Source organism: Cherax quadricarinatus, chromosome 24, assembly GCF_038502225.1.
Source record: "Cherax quadricarinatus isolate ZL_2023a chromosome 24, ASM3850222v1, whole genome shotgun sequence".
Lineage (NCBI taxonomy): Eukaryota > Metazoa > Arthropoda > Malacostraca > Decapoda > Parastacidae > Cherax > Cherax quadricarinatus.
The window spans coordinates 3,268,659-3,292,743 of NC_091315.1; the positions used below are offsets into that span (position 1 = coordinate 3,268,659).

Genomic DNA, 24,085 nt, shown 5'->3' on the forward strand with positions numbered 1-24,085 from the left:
CCGTTCACCATCCGTTCACCATCCGTTCACCATCCCCTCTCCATCCGTTCACCATCCGTTCACCATCCGTTCACTATCCGTCCACTATCCATTCACCATCCGTTCACAATCCGTTTACCATCCGTTCACCATCCGTTCACTATCCGTTCACCATCCGTTCACCATCCGTTCACCATCCGCTCACCATCCGTTCACCATCCGTTCACCATCCGTTCACCATCCGTCCACTATCCATTCACCATCCGTTCACAATCCGTTTACCATCCGTTCACCATCCGTTCACCATCCGTCTACCATCCGTTCACCATCCGTTCACCATCCGTTCACCATCCGTCCACCATCCGTTCACCGTCCGTTTCCATCCGTTCCCCATCCGTTCACCATCCGTTCACCATCCGTTCACTATCCGTTCACCATCCGTTCACCATCCGTTCACCATCCGTTCACCATCCGTCCACCATCCGTTCACCGTCCGTTCACCATCCGTTAACCATCCGTTCACCATCCGTTCAGACAAGGACAACTGCGTTGATGATGTCAGTGAGATACTTTGTCCCAATTACAAAATCTATCACACACATTCATGTACAGGCACGCACACAATATAAAACAAATACATACTCACGCACAGACATCGTGCACACACACACACACACACACACACACACACACACACACACACACACACACACACACACACACACACACACACACACATACACACACACAGAGGGGTGGGTTGATTGCATCTTCTTGGACTGCAAGAAGGCCTTTGACACAGTTCCTCACAAGAGATTAGTGCAGAAGCTAGAGCATCAGGCGCATATAACAGGAAGGGCACTGCAATGGATCAGAGAATACCTGACAGGGAGGCAACAACGAGTCATGGTACGCAATGATGTATCACAGTGGGCACCTGTGACGAGCGGGGTCCCACAGGGGTCGGTCCTAGGACCAGTGCTATTTTTGGTATATATGAACGACATGACGGAAGGGTTAGACTCAGAAGTGTCCCTGTTTGCAGATGATGTGAAGTTAATGAGGAGAATTAAATCAGATGAGAACCAGGCAGGACTTCAAAGAGACCTGGACAGACTGGACACCTGGTACAGCAAATGGCTTCTCGAATTTAATCCTGCCAAATGCAAAGTCATGAAGATAGGGGAAGGGCACAGAAGACCACAGACAGAGTATAGGCTAGGTGGCCAAGGACTGCAAACCTTACTCAAGGAGAAAGATCTTGGGGTGAGTATAACACCGAGCATGTCTCCGGAAGCACACATCAACCAGATAACTGCTGCAGCATATGGGCGCCTGGTAAACCTGAGAACAGCATTCCGATACCTTAGTAAGGAATCGTTCAAGACACTGTACACCGTGTATGTCAGGCCCATACTGGAGTATGCAGCACCTGTTTGGAACCCGCACTTGATAAAGCACGTCAAGAAACTAGAGAAAGTACAAAGGTTTGCGACGCTGTTAGTTCCAGAGCTAAGGGGAATGTCCTATGAAGAAAGATTAAGGGAAATCGGCCTGACGACACTGGAGGACAGGAAAATACTGCGTGGAATAGACAAGGTGGACAAGGACAGGATGTTCCAGGGAGGGGACACAGAAACAAGAGGCCACAATTGGAAGTTGAAGACACAAATGAGTCAGAGAGATATTAGGAAGTATTTCTTCAGTCATAGAGTTGTCAGGCAGTGGAATAGCCTAGAAAATGACGTAGTGGAGGCAGGAACCATACACAGTTTTAAGACGAGGTTTGATAAAGCTCATGGAGCGGGGAGAGAGAGGGCCCAGTAGCAACCGGTGAAGAGGCGGGGCCAGGAGCTAAGACTCGTCCCCTGCAACCACAAATAGGTGAGTACAAATAGGTGAGTACAGACACACACATATACACACACGTACACACACACACACACACACACACACACACACACACACACACTCACACACACACACACACACAGACACACACACACACACACACACACACACACACACACACACACACACACACACACACACACACACACATACACACACACACACACACACACGCACTCACACACGCACACCCACATGCACATGCACACACACATATGCACACACATACACACACACACACACACACACACACACACACACACACACACACACACACACATACACACACACACACACAGACACACACACACACACACACACACACACACACACACACACACACACACACACACACACACACACACACACACACACACACACACACACACGGGCGGGTCCGTGGGGTGCAGACGTGGGTAATAAGGCTCCGAGAACCTTAGTGTTGTAAGGCGTGCAGTAACAGCTAGCAGTAATCAGTGATAGTGGCAACGTCAGTGAACAATAATACGAGTGATAATAAAAGTTATTAGTTAAAAAAAGTGAGAGGAAAGCTGAAATCATACTATTTCAAAGCGCAAACCGTTGTGGGTCTACTAGGCGCTGTTGCCACATTGATTCAAACATACAAAGATCAAAGTGAGTGTGGAAGCGGGTGTTCAAGAATTACCAGCGTTTGGCTAACATATGAAATGTGGGGCACCATACAGTGAGAGTGACAAAGTTAATAAGCAAAAGGAGAAAGGAAAAATAAAAAATATAACAAGGGAAGGTGGCAGCGGTAGGCCTGAAGCAGTGACGTCACGACAAGTTGTGTGCAATTATACATATAAAGTGAAGTGTATATAATGTGAAGTGTATACTATCATCAGTGAAGAGTGAAATCGCGTGAGGAAGCGGGATGTATGAGAATATATGGTTATAAACATCGCGGGTGAAGGATCTACAAAATAGGGATATAAGGCCTATGTATGACGACTTCGTCATCAGCAGCTGGCAACTTGTCACTGCATCATTGCAGCGCAAGTTTCATTCACCTATTTGTGGTTTGCATGTTGAAAGCCCTGGCTTCTGGCCTTGCATACTGTTTGATACTGGTCACTCACTCCTGCAAGCTATTACCAGAATTAGAATAGAAATAGCATAGACATAGTGAATATAGTGTTGACGAGTGTGAGGAGGTAGAGTCCAGCGAGGAGTAGAGTAGTATTACTTATAGTAGTTATTAGCAGTAAGAATACTTAGGAAGCTAGGAAGTCCTCTCCCAATGTGAACATGGAACAGGATAATAACCAGCAATAACTGATACTTAAACCCAGACACACACACACACACAAGGTGAGTAACTTACTACAAGCTAGGTGGCGGGACAAGCTTTTAAGGGCAACATTGTAAGAAGGTGTGAGGGCCAAGTCCCAGGAGGGTAGAGGTCAGGTCACAAGAAGTTGCAGCCAGTCATTACACCGCACAAGTCACCTCACACACACACACACACTCACACACACACACACACTCACACACACACACATGCACACAGGGGTAGGGCAGTGTTACTACTGGTAGTTATTAGCAGTAAGAATACTTAGGAAGCTAGGAAGTCCTCTCTCAGTGTGAACAAGGAATATGATAATAACCAGCAATAATTGATACTTAAATCCAGAAAAGGCAATAAGTGGAGAGAGTAGCATTGTTGGGAAAGATAGATGAGACTAAATTTGAGCCTACATGACAGAGAGGTATAATGGATCTTTCAACCACACCACCTACCCCCCCTAACCATTCCTCCCTCACACACAAGCACACACACACAAGGGTAGACACTCATAGAAGCCTTAGACCCTAGTCGCAAGTTCCGTTTTTTATAACCCAGAAATACTGGTATATGTTAGCAGTATCTCCCCCTCACACCTCCCCCATACACACGAACACACACATATACACACATACATACACACACAGGAGCAGAGTCTCGACCCCTGCAACCACAATTAGGTGAGTACACACACACACCTGCACTAGGACAACATGGTAACTAACTAGGCGAATACACACACACACACACACACGCACACACACACACACACACACACACACACACAATTAGGTGAGTACAATTAGGTGAGTACACACACGCACATGCACACACACACACACACACACACACACACACACACACACACACACACACACACACACATATACCACCACTTGACACAAACACATGACACAAACATGTACCCCCTCCCCTAACCACCTCTCCCCCTTCCCTAACCACCTCCCCCTCCCCCAAACCATCTAACCCCTCCCCCAAACCATCTAACCCCCTCCCCCAACTACCTCTACCCCTCCAATAAGCATCCTCCCCCTCCCCATAATCATCCATCCTCTCTCCCCCTAACCATCTTCCCCTCCCCCTAACCACCCGTCCCCCTTCCTACTGTGGAGCAATGGGGGAACCTAGAACTAGGATGAGGACAAGGGGCTCCAAGAACGAATGTGGGAGGGAGGACTGGGAGGCAGAGCTCAAAAAAAGGGAGGAAGACTGGGGAAGGAGACTAGATGAGCTGGCAAGGAAGATGGAAGAGAGGTTAGCAGCAGAAGGCAGAAGGTGGAAGCAACATGCCACAGCAGCAGAAATCAAGATAGAGAGATTAGAAGAGGAGCTGAGACATCTGAAACAGCATAGAAACAAAGATATTACAGAAGTAGCATCGGCAATGGCTACATCAGACACAGACAACAGGTCTGAAGGGAACATGGAAACTAAACTGTATGCAGAGGTCCTGTCAAACCCACATGGGGCCAAAACAAAGACAAGGAGCACACTAGGACAGAATGAGAGGTTGGAAGACATTGAAGGAACTAGGACATGTGCAGGGACCTTACCAGATACCTGTGGGGGCCAGGAACAGGTGAGCAGGAAGGACAAACCAAGCGGCATAGGGGCCATAACTAGGGAAGGAACTGATGGAAGGAACACTCCACGGGAAGGAACTAAAACACATCAGAGGATGCAATGGGAGTCACAGTGGGAGGTGGAAAGGGAGAGATCAGTGTTTGTCTATGGGCTAGACGAAGCTAAAGGGGAAACTTATGATGAAAGAAAGCAGGAGGAGAAAAAAGCGATTGAAGGTATCATGAAGGTGATAGGCGAGGGGGACATGACCCAGGTGGCAAATTTTCGGAGAATCGGGTGGATCACAAAGAAAAGGAATCGGCCTCTCAAAGTAATTTTCAAGGCAGAATCAACCCGAACCAAGATCCTGCAGGAGAAAGCACTGCTGAGAGGCAAGCAGGAGTTCATGAGTGTGTACCTCGATCGAGACAGAACACAGGATGAAAGAAAGATGATGAAAGAGAGAGTGCAAAAACGAAAGGAGAAATGGGAGGAAATGAAAAAGGAGAGCAGAATATCCCAGGATCAAATGGAAGGACAAGCACACTCCCCAGAAGCACCTGCAGAAGGACTCCAGCCACGACACCCCCAAGGCAACTGAACAATCCAAACCAACCATCACACACCGATCCCTCTGCTCCCACCCCCCGCACCACAGTTACAGTATTAGAACAGAAGTTGAAGGTTTGGTACACAAATGCAGATGGATTAACGAATAAACATGAGGAATGGCAAGAAAGAATCAATGAAAAGTCCCCAGACATCATAGCAGTTACAGAAACAAAGCTCACGGAGACAATAACAAATGCAATCTTCCCACCAGGATACCAGATCATGAGGAAAGATAGAAGGGGCAGAGGGGGAGCTGGGGTTGCTCTGCTCGAGAAAATGGAAGGCATAGATGAGACGGGAGAAAGAGACTACATAGTAGGTACACTTCAGTCTGGGGAACACAAGGTGGTCATTGCAGTGATGTATAATCCACCATAGAACTGCAGGAGGCCAAGAGAGGAATATGAAGACAGCAACAGAGCAATGGTGGACACACTTGCTGAGGTGGCAAGAAGAGCTCACTCCAGCAGAGCAAAGTTGATGGTTATGGGGAATTTCAACCACAGGGAGATTGACTGGGAAAACCTGGAGCCACATGGGGGTCCCGAAACATGGAGAGCCAAGATGTTGGACGTGGTGCTGGAAAACCTCATGCACCAACTTGGTAAGGACACTACCATAGTGAGAGGGGAGGATGAACCAGCAAGATTGGACCTTGTGTTCACCCTGGGCAGCTCAGACATTGAAGACATCATGTGTGAGAGTCCTCTAGGAGCTAGCGACCATGTGGTTCTGTGCTTTGAATACATAGTAGAGCTGCAAGTGGAGAGAGTAACGGGAGTTGAATGGGAAATGCCTGACTATAAAAGAGGGGACTACATAGGGTTGAAGAACTTCCTGTGGGAGGTCCCGTGGGACAGAGAACTGGCAGGAAAGCCAGTAAACGAAATGATGGAATTTGTAACAAAATGCAAGGAGTCAGTGGAAAGGTTTATTCCCAAGGGCAACAGAAACAACGGGAAGACCAGAACGAGCCCCTGGTTTACCCGACGGTGTAAGGAGGCAAAAAAAAAGTGCAATAGAGAATGGAAAAAGTACAGAAGGCAGAGAACACACGAAAATAGGGAGATCAGTCGCAGAGCCAGGAACGAGTACGCACAGGTAAGGAGGGAGGCCCAGCGACAGTATGAAAATGACATAGCATCGAGAATCAAGACTGACCTGAAACTGTTGTATAGCCACATCAGGAGGAAGACAACAGTCAAAGACCAGGTGATCAGATTAAGGACAGAAGGTGGAAAACTCTTAAAAAATGATCAGGAGGTATGTGAGGAGCTGAACAGGAGATTTAAGGAAGTTTTTACAGTAGAGACAGGAAGGACTCTGGGAAGACAGCACAGAAGGGAACATCAAGAGGGAATATACCAACAAGTGTTGGATGACATACGAACAACCGAGGAGGAGGTGAAGAAGCTCTTAAGTGACCTTGATACCTCAAAGGTGATGGGACCGGACAACAACTCCCCAAGGGTCCTTAGAGAAGGAGCAGAGATGCTGTGCATGCCTTTAACCACAATCTTCAACACATCCCTTGAAACTGGGCAACTACCTGAGAAATGGAAGACAGCAAATGTAGTCCCCATATTTAAGAAAAGAAACAGAAACGAGGCGCTAAACTACAGACTTGTGTCTCTGACATGTATTGTGTGCAAAGTCATTGAGAAGATTATCAGGAGGAGAGTGGTCGAACACCTGGAACTACTACTACTACTACCACTAGTGAACATCGAAATGATACGCATGTAACAGGGAGGGCACCACAATGGATCAGGGAATACCTGACAGGGAGGCAGCAACGAGTCATGGTACGTGAAGAGGTATCACAGTGGGCGCCTGTGACTAGCGGGGTCCCACAGGGGTCAGTTCTAGGACCAGTGCTATTTTTGATATATGCAAACGACATGATGGAAGGAATAGACTCGGAAGTGTCCCTATTCGCAGATGATGTGAAGTTGATGAGAAGAATTAAATCGGATGAGGATGAGGCAGGACTGCAAAGAGACCTGGACGGGCTGGACACTTGGTCCAGTAACTGGCTTCTCGAATTCAATCCTGCCAAATGCAAAGTCATGAAGATTGGGGAGGGGCAAAGAAGACCGCAGACAGAGTATAGGCTAGGTAGACAAAGACTACAGACCTCACTCAGGTAGAAAGACCTCGGGGTGACCATAACGCCGAGCACGTCACCGGAGGCACACATCAACCAAATAACTGCTGCAGCATACGGGCGCCTGGCAAACCTGAGAATAGCGTTCCGATACCTTAATTAGGAATCATTCAAGACACTGTACACTGTGTATGTTAGGCCCATACTGGAGTATGCAGCACCAGTTTGGAACCCACACCTGGTCAAGCACGTCAAGAAGTTAGATAAAATTCAAAGGTTTGCAACAAGGCTAGTCCCAGAGCTCAGGGGAATGTCGTACGAGGAAAGGTTGAGGGAAATCGGAGTGACGACACTGTAGGACAGAAGGGTCAGGGGAGACATGATAACGACATACAAAATACTGCGGGGAATAGACAAGGTGGACAGAGACAGGATGTTCCAGAGAGGGGACACAGGAACAAGGGGTCACAATTGGAAGGTGAAGGCTCAGACGAGTCACAGGGATGTTAGGAAGTATTTCTTCAGTCATAGAGTCGTCAGAAAGTGGAATAGCCTAGCAAGTGAAGTAGTGGAGGCAGGAACCATACATAGTTTTAAGAAGAGGTATGACAAAGTTCAGGAAGGAGAGAGGGAGAGGACCTAGTCAGGAAGTGGAATAGCCTAGCAAGCGAAGGAGTGGAGGCAGGAACCATACATAGTTTTAAGAAGAGGTATGACAAAGTTCAGGAAGGAGAGAGGGAGAGGACCTAGTCAGGAAGTGGAATAGCCTAGCAAGCGAAGGAGTGGAGGCAGGAACCATACATAGTTTTAAGAAGAGGTATGATACAGCTCAGGAAGCAGAGAAAGAGAGGACCTAGTAGCGATCAGTGAAGAGGCGGGGCCAGGAGCTGAGTCTCGACCCCTGCAACCACAATTAGGTGAGTACAATTAGGTGAGTACACACACACACACACACACACACACACACACACACGATGTAGTAAAGGCACGATCCATACATAGCTTTAGAAAGAGATATGATAAAGCTCATGGAGCAGGAAGAATGACTTGACCCTTGCAACCACAACTAGGTGAGTACACACAGCAAAGCTCACGGGAATGATAACAGACTCACTCTTATCAAATGGATATCAGAACCTGAGGAAAAATTGAGGGAATGGAGGAAGTGGAGGAGTTGCCCTGCTCATCCAAAACAAGTGGAGATTTGAGGAATCGGAAGGAAGGGACTACATAGTAGAAACACTTCAGACTTGAGGTCCCATGGTAATGATTGCAGTGATGCACAACCCAACACAGAATAGCAGGAGGCCAAGACAGAATGCGATGAAAGTATTAGAGCAGTGATGAACAGAAAGACCCACATGGGCAGGACAAAATTACTAGTGGGTGATTTCAATAAAAGGAGGTTGACTGGTAAACCCAGGAGCCACATGGGAGACCAGGAACTAGGAGAGCCAAAATTATGGACGTAGTACTGGAAAAGCTCATGCACCACCATGTTAGGGACACTACCAGAGAGAGAGGTAAGGATGAACCAGCAAGACTGGACCTCATATTCACCTTGAATAGTTCAGACACTGAAGGCAGCCCATATGAAAGGCCCCTCGGAGCAAGTGATCATGTGGTCCTAAGCTTCAAAAGTGGAGAGGGAAGCAGGACGAGTAGGATGGGGGAAGATGAACTGCAAAAGAGGGGACTACACAGCATGAGAAATTTCCTGCATGAGGTTTAGTGGGAAGAGAACTGGTGGGAAAATCAGTAAATGAAATGATGGAACACGTGACAACAAAATGCAAAAAGGCGGAGGAGAGGTTCGTACCCAAGTGCAACAGAAACAATGGGAAGACGAGAACGAGGCCTTGATTGTCCCAAAAGTGTAGAGACGCCAAAACTAAGTGCACTAAACAGTGGAAAAAGTATAGAAGACAAAGGGCCCAGGAAAACAGGAAGATTAGTCGAATTTGCACAGATAAGGAGGGAGACCCAAAGGCAAAACGATCTGGACAGACTGCAGACCTGGTCCAACAAATGGCTCCTGGAGTTTAACCCCACCAAATGCAAAATCATGAAGATTGGAGAAGGTCAAAGAAGACCGCAGACAGAGCACAGGCTAGGGGACCAAAGACTTCAAACCTCATTAAAGAAAAAGGATCTTGGGGTGGTGTGATACAGAGCACATCTCCTGACGCACACATCAGTCAAATAACTGCTGCAGCATATGGGTGCCTGGCAAACCTAAGAATAGCGTTTCGACACCTTAGTAAGGAATCGTTCCTCAGCGTGCCTCATTGTGCTCCGGGTTTTCTCGTGTTTTCACGGTCGCTCTTACGTGCTAGAACTTTAATTTGTGCCATCAATCCTATACGATACATCCCTCTAGCGCCTGGAACCAATCTTGGGCGGAAAACATTATATACTGAGTCAAAAAAGGAGAATTAGTGTGCACTACCTAGCAGAGTTTACTGCCAGAGGGGAATCATAGGCCTGTGTTCCGTGTGCAAAATAATAATAATAGAACTTTTCTTTGTCAGAGGAAAGAGAGTCTCCCTAATAACATTGTGTATACATAGTGTATAGTGTATACTACAGTGGCTCCCTAGTATATAGATGATAAAGGCTAAAGTGTCATTTGAAAACAGGTGAATTTGTAAATGAAGTGATAAGCCTATAGAGGCAGGTGTCAGAAGTCGCCAGAAACTTACTGCAGAGGTCAGCTGTTTTAATAATCTTCCTGGCCTGCTAGTGTACTCGCATATAATCTAGTGATACCAGTGAATAGCAGAATACAGTGTTGTAGTAGCAACTAACCAGTATTATAATGGTACTTAGTGGAGTGGAGTGACTTTCATTAGTTTCTTTTTCTTTGAAATACCAGACGTATACTATGAATCTCATATAACCTGTAGTTACCAGCGGTCGCAATATACACAACGAGAAGCAATTATTACTACAGAAAAAGCGTCCTTCCTCCAAAATTTCCACCAGACAACTATAGTGATAATATAGCATTTATTGTGGTGGTGACGAAAAAATCCTAGAAAAGCTAGATACAGCGATTGATAAACAAGGGTTGAGGCTCGACCGTTCGTCATTGTAGGAGCTGCCAGCAATCACCGGTTCTTCAACACGCAAGTTATACTTTTGTATCAATCAAATCACATATTACTCGGGTAGATAATTTCCAGTAGATCCTTCATGTGTTAGCCCAAATCACCGACCAGTATGTTTTAAATAAGTGACCCACTGATCAGATCAGACTGGTTCCGAACCCTCGACTGGTCCGAACCCTCGACTGGTCCGAACCCTTGACTGGTTTCAAACGGATTCGTTGGACAATAAAGCAGACTGTAAACGGATGGGGATGTAGGCGCCCTTATCAAACACAAACAATAAATATAAATCAGGAACATACACGGTAAGCTGTCCAATATACAAGTACAGTTAGAAATAGAAGGAGGTTAAGGAGGTTATTAATAGAGTATTCAAGAGGTTGCTAGTAGAATTACAGTAGATCAACCATTCAAATCATTATGAAGCTCTGTGTAGTCTGCAGTCAATCAAACAAATGGGCTTCCACATGGATAAATTGTCATTTTTGTGGAAATTGGTGTCACGCCCCTTGTGCAGATATCCAAGAACTACCTACAAGCAGTATTAAAACAGGGAAATGCTTTTGGGTACGCCCAAATGAGATAAATCTGTGGACTAAAATCACAAGGGTATTAAAAGAGGATAACATCAAAGCTGCTTTCATAGACAACCTGGAAGCTTTCTACAACAGATGGGAACATAAAAAGTCTGGGCTGAATGGTACTGCCCTTGATACTGGCCATGTAGTCAGAAACTGTAAGGCTGGAGGTGATGTCCTGGTAGTCAGTAAATGTGGGGCTGATAGCGCTGTCCTGGGAGACAGTAATGGTGAAGCTGGAGGTGCTGTCCTGGGAGACAGTAATGGTGAAGCTGGAGGTGCTGTCCGGGGAGACAGTAATGGTGAAGCTGGAGGTGCTGTCCTGGGAGACAGTAATGGTGAAGCTGGAGGTGCTGTCCTGGGAGACAGTAATGGTGAAGCTGGAGATTTTGTCCAGGTAGTCGGGAACTATACGCAAGAAGGAATACATATAAATGACCTCATAGGGGACAGGAGCCGTAGTGGGGAAACAAGTGTAGTCAAAGATAAGATAAAACCAATATTGCAAACTAGAAATACCACAGGAAATAGCAAACAAGAGGGCTCCACTAGCAATAGTGAGGATATACTACCAAAAACAACTGGTGGGAGCTCCATTGTTGGTGCTAGGGAGGATAGGAATAAGACAGGTAAACATGCACCAACACGAAATACAGTAACAGAAACCCAAGGCAAACGGAAACCAAGCCTGTGCACATACTATGCACTTGGTATCTGCAGACATGGGAAATCTGGAAAAACAGACGGGACGTGCAATCTATGACCACCCTAGAAAATGCCGTGCCCATATGACAACAGGAAAATGCAAACTCCCTTCCTGTAAGCTTTTTTACCCTGAAATGTGTACCTCTTCAGTACAGGAAAGACTGCTATAACTTAAATTGCCAGGCATACCATCTAAAGGGGACAAAAAGATACAAAGCATCCAGACCATGGGAAAACCTGGGTAGCCACAGCCACTCAAGAGGGAGAGGTTTTTTAGAGCCAGGAAGGAAAAAAAACTGGCAGGAAATGGCAGAAATCGTACACCAAATCCACTCATTCCTGGAGTGGAACCACAGTCAATAGCCTCCACCCCAAACCAACAGATACAGATACTAATGCCGGAAAAAAAATCCCCCCCCCCCAGTACCAACAATACCACCAGTCCGATGACATTCTTCTTTGCAAATATACAGGGTCTAAACCTAGCAGCAAACAACAAAATACCTTTCATCTGTGGACTGCTTGCAGAGGCAAAGGCAATGTTCGCGGCTTTCACCGAGACCCACATAAAGGATCACTTGGACAACGAAATATGGATCCCTATACAGATGTGACAGAGTGAACAGGCAAAAGGTGGGGGGGTTGGCCTGTTCATTGCAGAGTCACTTGTTTGCACAGAACTTCTTAATGCCTCAAATGATGTAGTGGAAGTTTTAGCAGTAAAGGTCGAGAACGAAAACCTAGTCATTGTGATAGTCTACAAGCCTCCGGATGCAACATCCCAGCAATTCCAGGAACAGCTGTTAAAAATTGACCACTGTCTGGAAAATCTTCCAGCTCCTGCACCCATCATCTTGCTCCTGGGGGATTTCAACTTAAGGCACCTAAAATTGAGGAATATAGCAAATAATATTGTTACAGTAATAACACCAGGAGGCAGCTCTGATGAAAACTCACACTCACACGAGCTTTTAAATCTCTGCAAAAAATTCAGTTTAAACCAGCAAATAATAGAGCCTACTAGACTGGAGAATACACTAGACCTCATCTTCACTAACAATGATGATCTGATAAGAAATGTCACCATATCAAAAACAATATACTCAGATCACAACATAATTGAGATTCAGACATGTATGCGTGGAGCCCCAGACCGACATAATGAGATTAGTCACGAGGGAGTATTCGCCAAATTCAACTTCAATAACAAAAACATAAAGTGGGACCAAGTAAACCAAGTCCTAACCGATATAAGCTGGGAAGATATACTAAGCAACACAGACCCCAACTTATGCCTAGAACAGATTAACTTGGTGGCACTCGATGTATGCACAAGGCTTATTCCTCTAAGAAAAAGGAGGAGTAGATGTAAAATAGAAAGTAACAGGCACTCCCTTTACAGGCGACGGAAAAGAATAACAGAGCGGCTAAAAGAGGTCAATATATCTGAAATGCGTAGGGAGACACTGGTCAGAGAAATAGCAAGCATCGAACTTAAGCTAAAGGAATCTTATAGGAGTCAGGAATCGCGGGAAGAACTAAAAGCCGTAAATGAAATCGAAAGAAACCCAAAGTATTTCTTCTCCTATGCCATATCAAAGTCGAGAACAACGTCCAGTATTGGGCCCCTACTTAAACAAGATGGGTCCTACACAGATGACAGCAAGGAAATGAGTGAGCTACTCAAGTCCCAATATGACTCAGTTTTTAGCAAGCCGCTAACCAGACTGAGAGTCGAAGATCAAAATGAATTTTTTATGAGAGAGCCAAAGAATTTGGTTAACACAAGCCTATCCGATGTTATCCTGATGCCAAATGACTTCGAACAGGCAATAAATGACATGCCCATGCACTCTGCCCCAGGGCCAGACTCATGGAACTCTGTGTTCATAAAGAACTGCAAGAAGCCCCTATCACGAGCCTTTACCATCCTATTGAGAGGGTGCATGGACACGGGGGTCGTCCCTCAGTTACTAAAAACAACAGACATAGCCCCACTCCAAAAAGGGGGCAGTAAAGCAACAGCAAAGAACTACAGACCGATAGCACTAACATCCCATATCATAAAAATCTTTGAAAGGGTCCTAAGAAGTAAGATCACCACCCATCTAGAACCCCATCAGTTACATAACCCAGGGCAACATGGGTTTAGAACAGGTCGCTCCTGTCTGTCTCAACTATTGGATCACTACGACAAGGTCCTAGATGCACTGGAAGACAAAAAGAATGCAGATGTAATATATACAGACTTTGCAAAAGCCTTCGACAAGTGTGACCATGGCGTAATAGCGCACAAAATACGTGCTAAAGGAATAACAGGAAAAGTCGGTCGATGGATCTATAATTTCCTCACTAACAGAACACAGAGAGTAGTAGTCAACAGAGAAAAGTCCGAGGCAGCTACGGTGAAAAGCTCTGTTCCACAAGGCACAGTACTCGCTCCCATCTTGTTCCTCATCCTCATATCTGACATAGACAATGATGTCAGCCACGGCACCGTGTCTTCCTTTGCAGATGACACCCGAATCTGCATGACAGTGTCTTCCATTGCAGACACTGCAAGGCTCCAGGCGGACATCAACCAAATCTTTCAGTGGGCTGCAGAAAACAATATGAAGTTCAACGATGAGAAATTTCAATTACTCAGATATGGTAAACACGAGGAAATTAAATCTTCATCAGAGTACAAAACAAATTCTGGTCACAAAATAGAGCGAAACACCAACGTCAAAGACCTGGGAGTGATCATGTCGGAGGATCTCACCTTCAAGGACCATAACATTGTATCAATCGCATCTGCTAGAAAAATGACAGGATGGATAATGAGAACCTTCAAAACTAGGGGGGCCAAGCCCATGATGACACTCTTTAGGTCACTTGTTCTATCTAGGCTGGAATACTGCTGCACACTAACAGCACCTTTCAAGGCAGGTGAAATTGCTGACCTAGAAAATGTACAGAGAACCTTCACGGCGCGCATAACGGAGATAAAACACCTCAGTTACTGGGAGCGCTTGAGGTTCCTAAACCTGTATTCCCTGGAATGCAGGCGGGAGAGATACATGATTATATACACCTGGAAAATCCTAGAGGGACTAGTACCGAACTTGCACACGAAAATCACTCACTACGAAAGCAAAAGACTTGGCAGACGATGCAACATCCCCCCAATGAAAAGCAGGGGTGTCACTAGTACGTTAAGAGACCATACAATAAGTGTCAGGGGCCTGAGACTGTTCAACTGCCTCCCAGCATACATAAGGGGGATTACCAACAGACCCCTGGCATTCTTCAAGCTGGCACTGGACAAGTACCTAAAGTCGGTTCCTGACCAGCCGGGCTGTGGCTCGTACGTCGGTTTGCGTGCAGCCAGCAGTAACAGCCTGGTTGATCAGGCTCTGATCCACCAGGAGGCCTGGTCACAGACCGGGCCGCGGGGGCGTTGACCCCCTGAACTCTCTCCAGGTAAACTTCAGGTAAACTCCAGCTATGTACGTGAGGACAATATAGGAGTATGCAGCACTAATTTGGAACCCACACCTGGTCAAGCACGTCAAGAAATTAGATAAAGCCAAGGTTTGCAACGAGACTAGTCCCGGAGCTAAGGGGCATGTCCTACAAGGAGAGGTTAAGAGAAATTGACCTGACGACACTGGAGGACAGGAGAGATAGGGAAGATATGATAACGACTTATAAAATACTGAGAGGAATTGACAAGGTGGACAAAGACAGGATGTTTCAGAGATGGACACAGCAACAAGAGGTCACAACTGGAAATTGAAGATTCAGATGAATCAAAGGGATGTTAGGAAATATTTCTTCAGTCATGGAGTTGGCAGGAAGTGGAGTGGAGCCAAGTGTGGTACCTTAACAATATTCACCTTATGCTTATATATAAGGCCACCCACATCCCTCTGGTATTGACGGCTCCGTTGAAGTTAAAAAAATCTATTCAGGCTGGATCCATTCCTTCTTACCATTGTTCCAGCACTACCATCGTGGTACCTAGAGACCATCATCAATTAGGTTTTCTCAAAAACAAGTGAAACGTGCCATCATTTTCTTCTGGCAGATATAGCTGTAAGCTGATGATTAATGTAACATAGCAGCCGGCATTTTCCATAATAATGGCCCAAGCACACTGCCCTGTGGAACACTTGCACTAGGAGAGTGCCTTGTTCACTGTCCATCTGAGAACTATTCTTAGAGAACTACCTTGAAGGTAAACACTAAGGAGGTGGAGTGAACAGCCAGTGATTCCCAGTGTTTCCTCTTTTCTCAAGAGTCCTTAGTGTCATTCTTGGTCATAAGCGCCAGTGATATCCATTGCTACTATACAGCTGATTTTGGAATCCTCCCTCCCTCTTCCCCTCCCTCTTCCCCTCCCTCTTCCCCTCCCTCTTCCCCTCCCTCTTCCCCTCCCTCTTCCCCTCCCTCTTCCTCTCTCTCTCTCTCTCTCTCTCTCTCTCTCTCTCTCTCTCTCTCTCTCTCTCTCTCTCTCTCTCTCTCTCTCTCTCTCTCTCTCTCTCTCTCTCTCTCTCTCTTACTCCATTCATCCGCCCTCCGTCCCACGCTCAGTCTGTTCCACATATCCAGTCTTCTCTGTTTCCATCCCTATAGTAATTTTCCTTCTCATCTGTCTTCAGTTGCACCCTTACTCCTCCCTACCCTCCATTCCACCCTCCCACGCTTCCGCCCACCCTCCCTCTCCCCGTCCGTCCCTCCCTCCGTCCTAACCTCCTTCCCTCCCTCATCACCTGTTAATTAATGAGTATCACATCATCTTACGTCTCGCAGCTCAGATTTACAGACTTTATTACTTACCGAGGTAAACTTGTAGTCTGGTTTGATTTTGACAAAAATAACAGTTACCTGGAGTTTACCTGGAGAGAGTTTGGGGGGTCAACGCCCCCGCGGAACGGTCTGAGACCAGGCCCCATCGTGGATCAGGGTCTGATCAACCAGTTGTGTTCGCTATGCTAATGTATCCCATTACAATATAACCAATTATTATTGTTTTGCCACTCAGTTGAGTGTGAGGATGGAGCACTCAGTTGAGTGTGAGGATGGAGCAGTCAGTTGAGTGTGAGGATGGAGCAGTCAGTTGAGTGTGAGGATGGAGCAGTCAGTTGAGTGTGAGGATGGAGCAGTCAGTTGAGTGTGAGGATGGAGCAGTCAGTTGAGTGTGAGAATGGAGCAGTCAGTTGAGTGTGAGGATGGAGCAGTCAGTTGAGTGTGAGGATGGAGCAGTCAGTTGAGTGTGAGGATGGAGCAGTCAGTTGAGTGTGAGGATAGAGCAGTCAGTTGAGTGTGAGGATGCAGCAGTCAGTTGAGTGTGAGGATGGAGCAGTCAGTTGAGTGTAAGGATGGAGCAGTCAGTTGAGTGTAAGGATGGAGCAGTCAGTTGAGTGTAAGGATGGAGCAGTCAGTTGAGTGTAAGGATGGAGCAGTCAGTTGAGTGTAAGGATGGAGCAGTCAGTTGAGTGTAAGGATGGAGCAGTCAGTTGAGTGTGAGGATGGAGCATTCAGTTGAGTGTGAGAATGGAGCAGTCAGTTGAGTGTGAGGATGGAGCAGTCAGTTGAGTGTGAGGATGGAGCAGTCAGTTGAGTGTGAGGATGGAGCATTCAGTTGAGTGTGAGAATGGAGCAGTCAGTTGAGTGTAAGGATGGAGCAGTCAATTGAGTGTGAGGTTGGAGCAGTCAGTTGAGTGTGAGGATGGAGCAGTCAGTTGAGTGTGAGGATGGAGCAGTCAGTTGAGTGTGAGGATGGAGCAGTCAGTTGAGTGTGAGGATGGAGCAGTCAGTTGAGTGTGAGGATGGAGCAGTCAGTTGAGTGTGGGGATGGAGCAGTCAGTTGAGTGTGAGGATGGAGCAGTCAGTTGAGTGTGAGGATGGAGCAGTCAGTTGAGTGTGAGGATGGAGCAGTCAGTTGAGTGTGAGGATGGAGCAGTCAGTTGAGTGTGAGGATGGAGCAGTCAGTTGAGTGTGAGGATGGAGCAGTCAGTTGAGTGTGAGGATGGAGCAGTCAGTTGAGTGTGAGGATGGAGCAGTCAGTTGAGTGTGAGGATGGAGCAGTCAGTTGAGTGTGAGGATGGAGCAGTCAGTTGAGTGTGAGGATGGAGCATTCAGTTGAGTGTGAGAATGGAGCAGTCAGTTGAGTGTAAGGATGGAGCAGTCAATTGAGTGTGAGGTTGGAGCAGTCAGTTGAGTGTGAGAATGGAGCAGTCAGTTGAGTGTGAGGATGGAGCAGTCAGTTGAGTGTGAGGATGGAGCAGTCAGTTGAGTGTGAGGATGGAGCAGTCAGTTGAGTGTGAGAATGGAGCAGTCAGTTGAGTGTGAGGATGGAGCAGTCAGTTGAGTGTGAGAATGGAGCAGTCAGTTGAGTGTGAGGATGGAGCAGTCAGTTGAGTGTGAGGATGGAGCAGTCAGTTGAGTGTGAGAATGGAGCAGTCAGTTGAGTGTGAGGATGGAGCAGTCAGTTGAGTGTGAGAATGGAGCAGTCAGTTGAGTGTGAGGATGGAGTAGTCAGTTGAGTGTGAGAATGGAGCAGTCAGTTGAGTGTGAGGATGGAGCAGTCAGTTGAGTGTGAGAATGGAGCAGTCAGTTGAGTGTGAGGATGAAGCAGTCAGTTGAGTGTGAGAATGGAGCAGTCAGTTGAGTGTGAGGATGGAGCAGTCAGTTGAGTGTGAGGATGGAGCAGTCAGTTGAGTGTGAGGATGGAGCAGTCAGTTGAGTGTGAGGATGGAGCAGTCAGTTGAGTGTGAGGATGGAGCAGTCAGTTGAGTGTGAGGATGGAGCAGTCAGTTGAGTGTGAGGATGGAGCAGTCAGTTGAGTGTGAGGATGGAGCAGTCAGTTGAGTGTGAGGATGGAGCAGTCAGTTGAGTGTGAGGATGGAGCAGTCAGTTGAGTGTGAGGATGGAGCAGTCAGTTGAGTGTGAGAATGGAGCAGTCAGTTGAGTGTGAGAATGGAGCAGTCAGTTGAGTGTGAGAATGGAGCAGTCAGTTGAGTGTGAGAATGGAGCAGTCAGTTGAGTGTGACGATGGAACAGTCAACTCTTATTCCTTCAACTTTCAACTCAACCTTGACTTCCTCATTCTTTGTTCCTCTGTATTATTTATCTTCCTTTCTCCCTCCCTTCCCATCCTCATTTCTTCTCTCTCTTCAACTCTCCTTCATTTCCTATCACCTTATTCTCCCCTCCGTCCCTACAGATCATAAACTGATGTATTTCTCATCCAAAGGTGTCATGATGAGAGACATAATAACCTTCACACACTCCCTCCCTCCCTCCTTCCCTTCAGGTACTCACATTGACGTAGTTCTCAACTAGAGGGTTCAGAGTGATGCTGGACCAGTCGACAGTGTGAAGGTAACACAGCCTGGGATTCCTCTCAATGCGAACTGAGCCTGTAACAGCGGCGTCATATTAAAATTTCAAGCACCATCTGGCACAGCTGCTCAGGAAGACAAACTGAAACCAGATCGTACTGATGTTGGAAAAATTACCGATAATATGTTAGCTAAAAAGACGCAAGCGCAACTAATATCACGTTTTATTGTGGCAACGTTTCGTTCTCCAGGAGTTTCATCAAGCCGTAACAGCTTGATGAAGACACAATATAATGTTGCAACAATGAAATGTTGCATTAGTTGCACTTGGGTCCTTTTATTTATCAAGCTGAAACTAGGCAGGTAATTAAAAGTGTCTGAGGAAGCAGGACACCGTGATAGAGTGGAGAAACTGTTTTAAAATGGATTGAAAGTGAACGAAATTATAAAGGACTTAAGAGAGTCGATAAGAAAGAGAAATGAAAATCGGACGAAGATGTATAAAGAAAAGAGGAATAATGAGAGAGTTTGTTACACAAGGTAATGATGACACTTGTTATACAAGGTAATGATGACACTTGTTATACAAGGTAATGATGACACTTGTTATACAAGGTAGTGATGACACTTGTTACACAAGGTAATGATGACACTTGTTACACAAGGTAGTGATGACACTTGTTACACAAGGTAAAGATGACACTTGTTACACAAGGTAGTGATGACACTTGTTACACAAGGTAGTGATGACACTTGTTACACAAGGTAGTGATGACACTTGTTACACAAGGTAGTGATGACACTTGTTACACAAGGTAGTGATGACACTTGTTACACAAGGTAGTGATGACACTTGTTACACAAGGTAGTGATGACACTTGTTACACAAGGTAGTGATGACACTTGTTACACAAGGTAGTGATGACACTTGTTACACAAGGTAGTGATGACACTTGTTACACAAGGTAGTGATGACACTTGTTACACAAGGTAGTGATGACACTTGTTACACAAGGTAGTGATGACACTTGTTACACAAGGTAGTGATGACACTTGTTACACAAGGTAGTGATGATGACACTTGTTACACAAGATACACAAGCTAGTGATGACACTTGTTACACAAGGTAGTGATGACACTTGTTACACAAGGTAGTGATGACACTTGTTACACAAGGTAGTGATGACACTTGTTACACAAGGTAGTGATGACACTTGTTACACAAGGTAGTGATGACACTTGTTACACAAGGTAGTGATGACACTTGTTACACAAGGTAGTGATGACACTTGTTACACAAGGTAGTGATGACACTTGTTACACAAGGTAGTGATGACACTTGTTACACAAGGTAGTGATGACACTTGTTACACAAGGTAGTGATGACACTTGTTACACAAGGTAGTGATGACACTTGTTACACAAGGTAGTGATGACACTTGTTACACAAGGTAGTGATGACACTTGTTACACAAGGTAGTGATGACACTTGTTACACAAGGTAGTGATGACACTTGTTACACAAGGTAGTGATGACACTTGTTACACAAGGTAGTGATGACACTTGTTACACAAGGTAGTGATGACACTTGTTACACAAGGTAGTGATGACACTTGTTACACAAGGTAGTGATGACACTTGTTACACAAGGTAGTGATGACACTTGTTACACAAGGTAGTGATGACACTTGTTACACAAGGTAGTGATGACACTTGTTACACAAGATAGTGATGACACTTGTTACACAAGGTAGTGATGACACTTGTTACACAAGGTAGTGATGACACAGTGATGACACTTGTTACACAAGGTAGTGATGACACTTGTTACACAAGGTAGTGATGACACTTTGTTACACAAGGTAATGATGACACTTGTTACACAAGGTACATGACACATGTTAAACAAGGTAGTGATGACACTTGTTACACAAGGTAGTGATGACACTTGTTACACAAGGTAGTGATGACACTTGTTACACAAGGTAGTGATGACACTTGTTACACAAGGTAGTGATGACACTTGTTACACAAGGTAGTGATGACACTTGTTACACAAGGTAGTGATGACACTTGTTACACAAGGTAGTGATGACACTTGTTACACAAGGTAGTGATGACACTTGCTACACATGGTACTGATGACACTTGTTACACAAGGTAGTGATGACACTTGTTACACAAGGTAGTGATGACACTTGTTACACAAGGTAGTGATGACACTTGTTACACAAGGTAGTGATGACACTTGTTACACAAGGTAGTGATGACACTTGTTACACAAGGTAGTGATGACACTTGTTACACAAGGTAGTGATGACACTTGTTACACAAGGTAGTGATGACACTTGTTACACAAGGTAGTGATGACACTTGTTACACAAGGTAGTGATGACACTTGTTACACAAGGTAGTGATGACACTTGTTACACAAGGTAGTGATGACACTTGTTACACAAGGTAGTGATGACACTTGTTACACAAGGTAGTGATGACACTTGTTACACAAGGTAGTGATGACACTTGTTACACAAGGTAGTGATGACACTTGTTACACAAGGTAGTGATGACACTTGTTACACAAGGTAGTGATGACACTTGTTACACAAGGTAGTGATGACACTTGTTACACAAGGTAGTGATGACACTTGTTACACAAGGTAGTGATGACACTTGTTACACAAGATAATGACGACACTTGTTACACAAGGTAGTGATGACACTTGTTACACAAGATAGTGATGACACTTGTTACACAAGGTAGTGATGACACTTGTTCCACAAGGTAGTGATGACACTTGTTACACAAGGTAGTGATGACACTTGTTACACAAGGTAGTGATGACACTTGTTACACAAGGTAGTGATGACACTTGTTACACAAGGTAGTGATGACACTTGTTACACAAGGTAGTGATGACACTTGTTACACAAGGTAGTGATGACACTTGTTACACAAGGTAGTGATGACACTTGTTACACAAGGTAGTGATGACACTTGTTACACAAGGTAGTGATGACACTTGTTACACAAGGTAGTGATGACACTTGTTACACAAGGTAATGATGACACTTGTTATACAAGGTAGTGATGACACTTGTTACACAAGGTAGTGATGACACTTGTTACACAAGGTAGTGATGACACTTGTTACACAAGGTAGTGATGACACTTGTTACACAAGGTAATGATGACACTTGTTATACAAGGTAGTGATGACACTTGTTACACAAGGTAGTGATGACACTTGTTACACAAGGTAGTGATGACACTTGTTACACAAGGTAGTGATGACACTTGTTACACAAGGTAATGATGACACTTGTTACACAAGGTAGTGATGACACTTGTTACACAAGGTAGTGATGACACTTGTTACACAAGGTAGTGATGACACTTGTTACACAAGGTAGTGATGACACTTGTTACACAAGGTAGTGATGACACTTGTTACACAAGGTAGTGATGACACTTGTTACACAAGGTAGTGATGACACTTGTTACACAAGGTAGTGATGACACTTGTTACACAAGGTAGTGATGACACTTGTTACACAAGGTAGTGATGACACTTGTTACACAAGGTAGTGATGACACTTGTTACACAAGGTAGTGATGACACTTGTTACACAAGGCAGTGATGACAACAGGTAGTGATGATATTTGTTACACAAGGTAGTGATGACACTTGTTACACAAGGTAGTGATGACACTTGTTACACAAGGTAGTGATGACACTTGTTACACAAGGTAGTGATGACACTTGTTACACAAGGTAGTGATGACACTTGTTACACAAGGTAGTGATGACACTTGTTACACAAGGTAGTGATGACACTTGTTACACAAGGTAGTGATGACACTTGTGATGTCAGTTGTTACACAAGGTAGTGATGACACTTGTTACACAAGGTAGTGATGACACTTGTTACACAAGGTAGTGATGACACTTGTTACACAAGGTAGTGATGACACTTGTTACACAAGGTAGTGATGACACTTGTTACACAAGGTAGTGATGACACTTGTTACACAAGGTAGTGATGACACTTGTTACACAAGGTAGTGATGACACTTGTTACACAAGGTAGTGATGACACTTGTTACACAAGGTAGTGATGACACTTGTTACACAAGGTAGTGATGACACTTGTTACACAAGGTAGTGATGACACTTGTTACACAAGGTAGTGATGACACTTGTTACACAAGGTAGTGATGACACTTGTTACACAAGGTAGTGATGACACTTGTTACACAAGGTAGTGATGACACTTGTTACACAAGGTAGTGATGACACTTGTTACACAAGGTAGTGATGACACTTGTTACACAAGGTAGTGATGACACTTGTTACACAAGGTAGTGATGACACTTGTTACACAAGGTAGTGATGACACTTGTTACACAAGGTAGTGATGACACTTGTTACACAAGGTAGTGATGACACTTGTTACACAAGGTAGTGATGACACTTGTTACACAAGGTAGTGATGACACTTGTTACACAAGGTAGTGATGACACTTGTTACACAAGGTAGTGATGACACTTGTTACACAAGGTAGTGATGACACTTGTTACACAAGGTAGTGATGACACTTGTTACACAAGGTAGTGATGACACTTGTTACACAAGGTAGTGATGACACTTGTTACACAAGGTAGTGATGACACTTGTTACAAGGTAGTGATGACACTTGTTAGGTAGTGATGACACTTGTTACACAAGGTAGTGATGACACTTGTTACACAAGGTAGTGATGACACTTGTTACACAAGGTAGTGATGACACTTGTTACACAAGGTAGTGATGACACTTGTTACACAAGGTAGTGATGACACTTGTTACACAAGG

At 45.2% G+C, this 24,085-nt stretch overlaps 1 protein-coding gene across 1 annotated transcript in view; it reads right to left on the reverse strand.

Annotated features, from left to right (window-relative positions):
• Positions 1-24,085, reverse strand: part of LOC128690675 (insulin-like peptide receptor) — a 646,235-nt gene that overhangs the window by 388,536 nt on the left and 233,614 nt on the right. Inside the window, exon 6 of the mRNA XM_070088152.1 lies at positions 19,207-19,304. Within this exon, the coding sequence (XP_069944253.1) occupies positions 19,207-19,304 (98 nt within the window). The remainder of the gene's footprint in view (positions 1-19,206; positions 19,305-24,085) is intronic.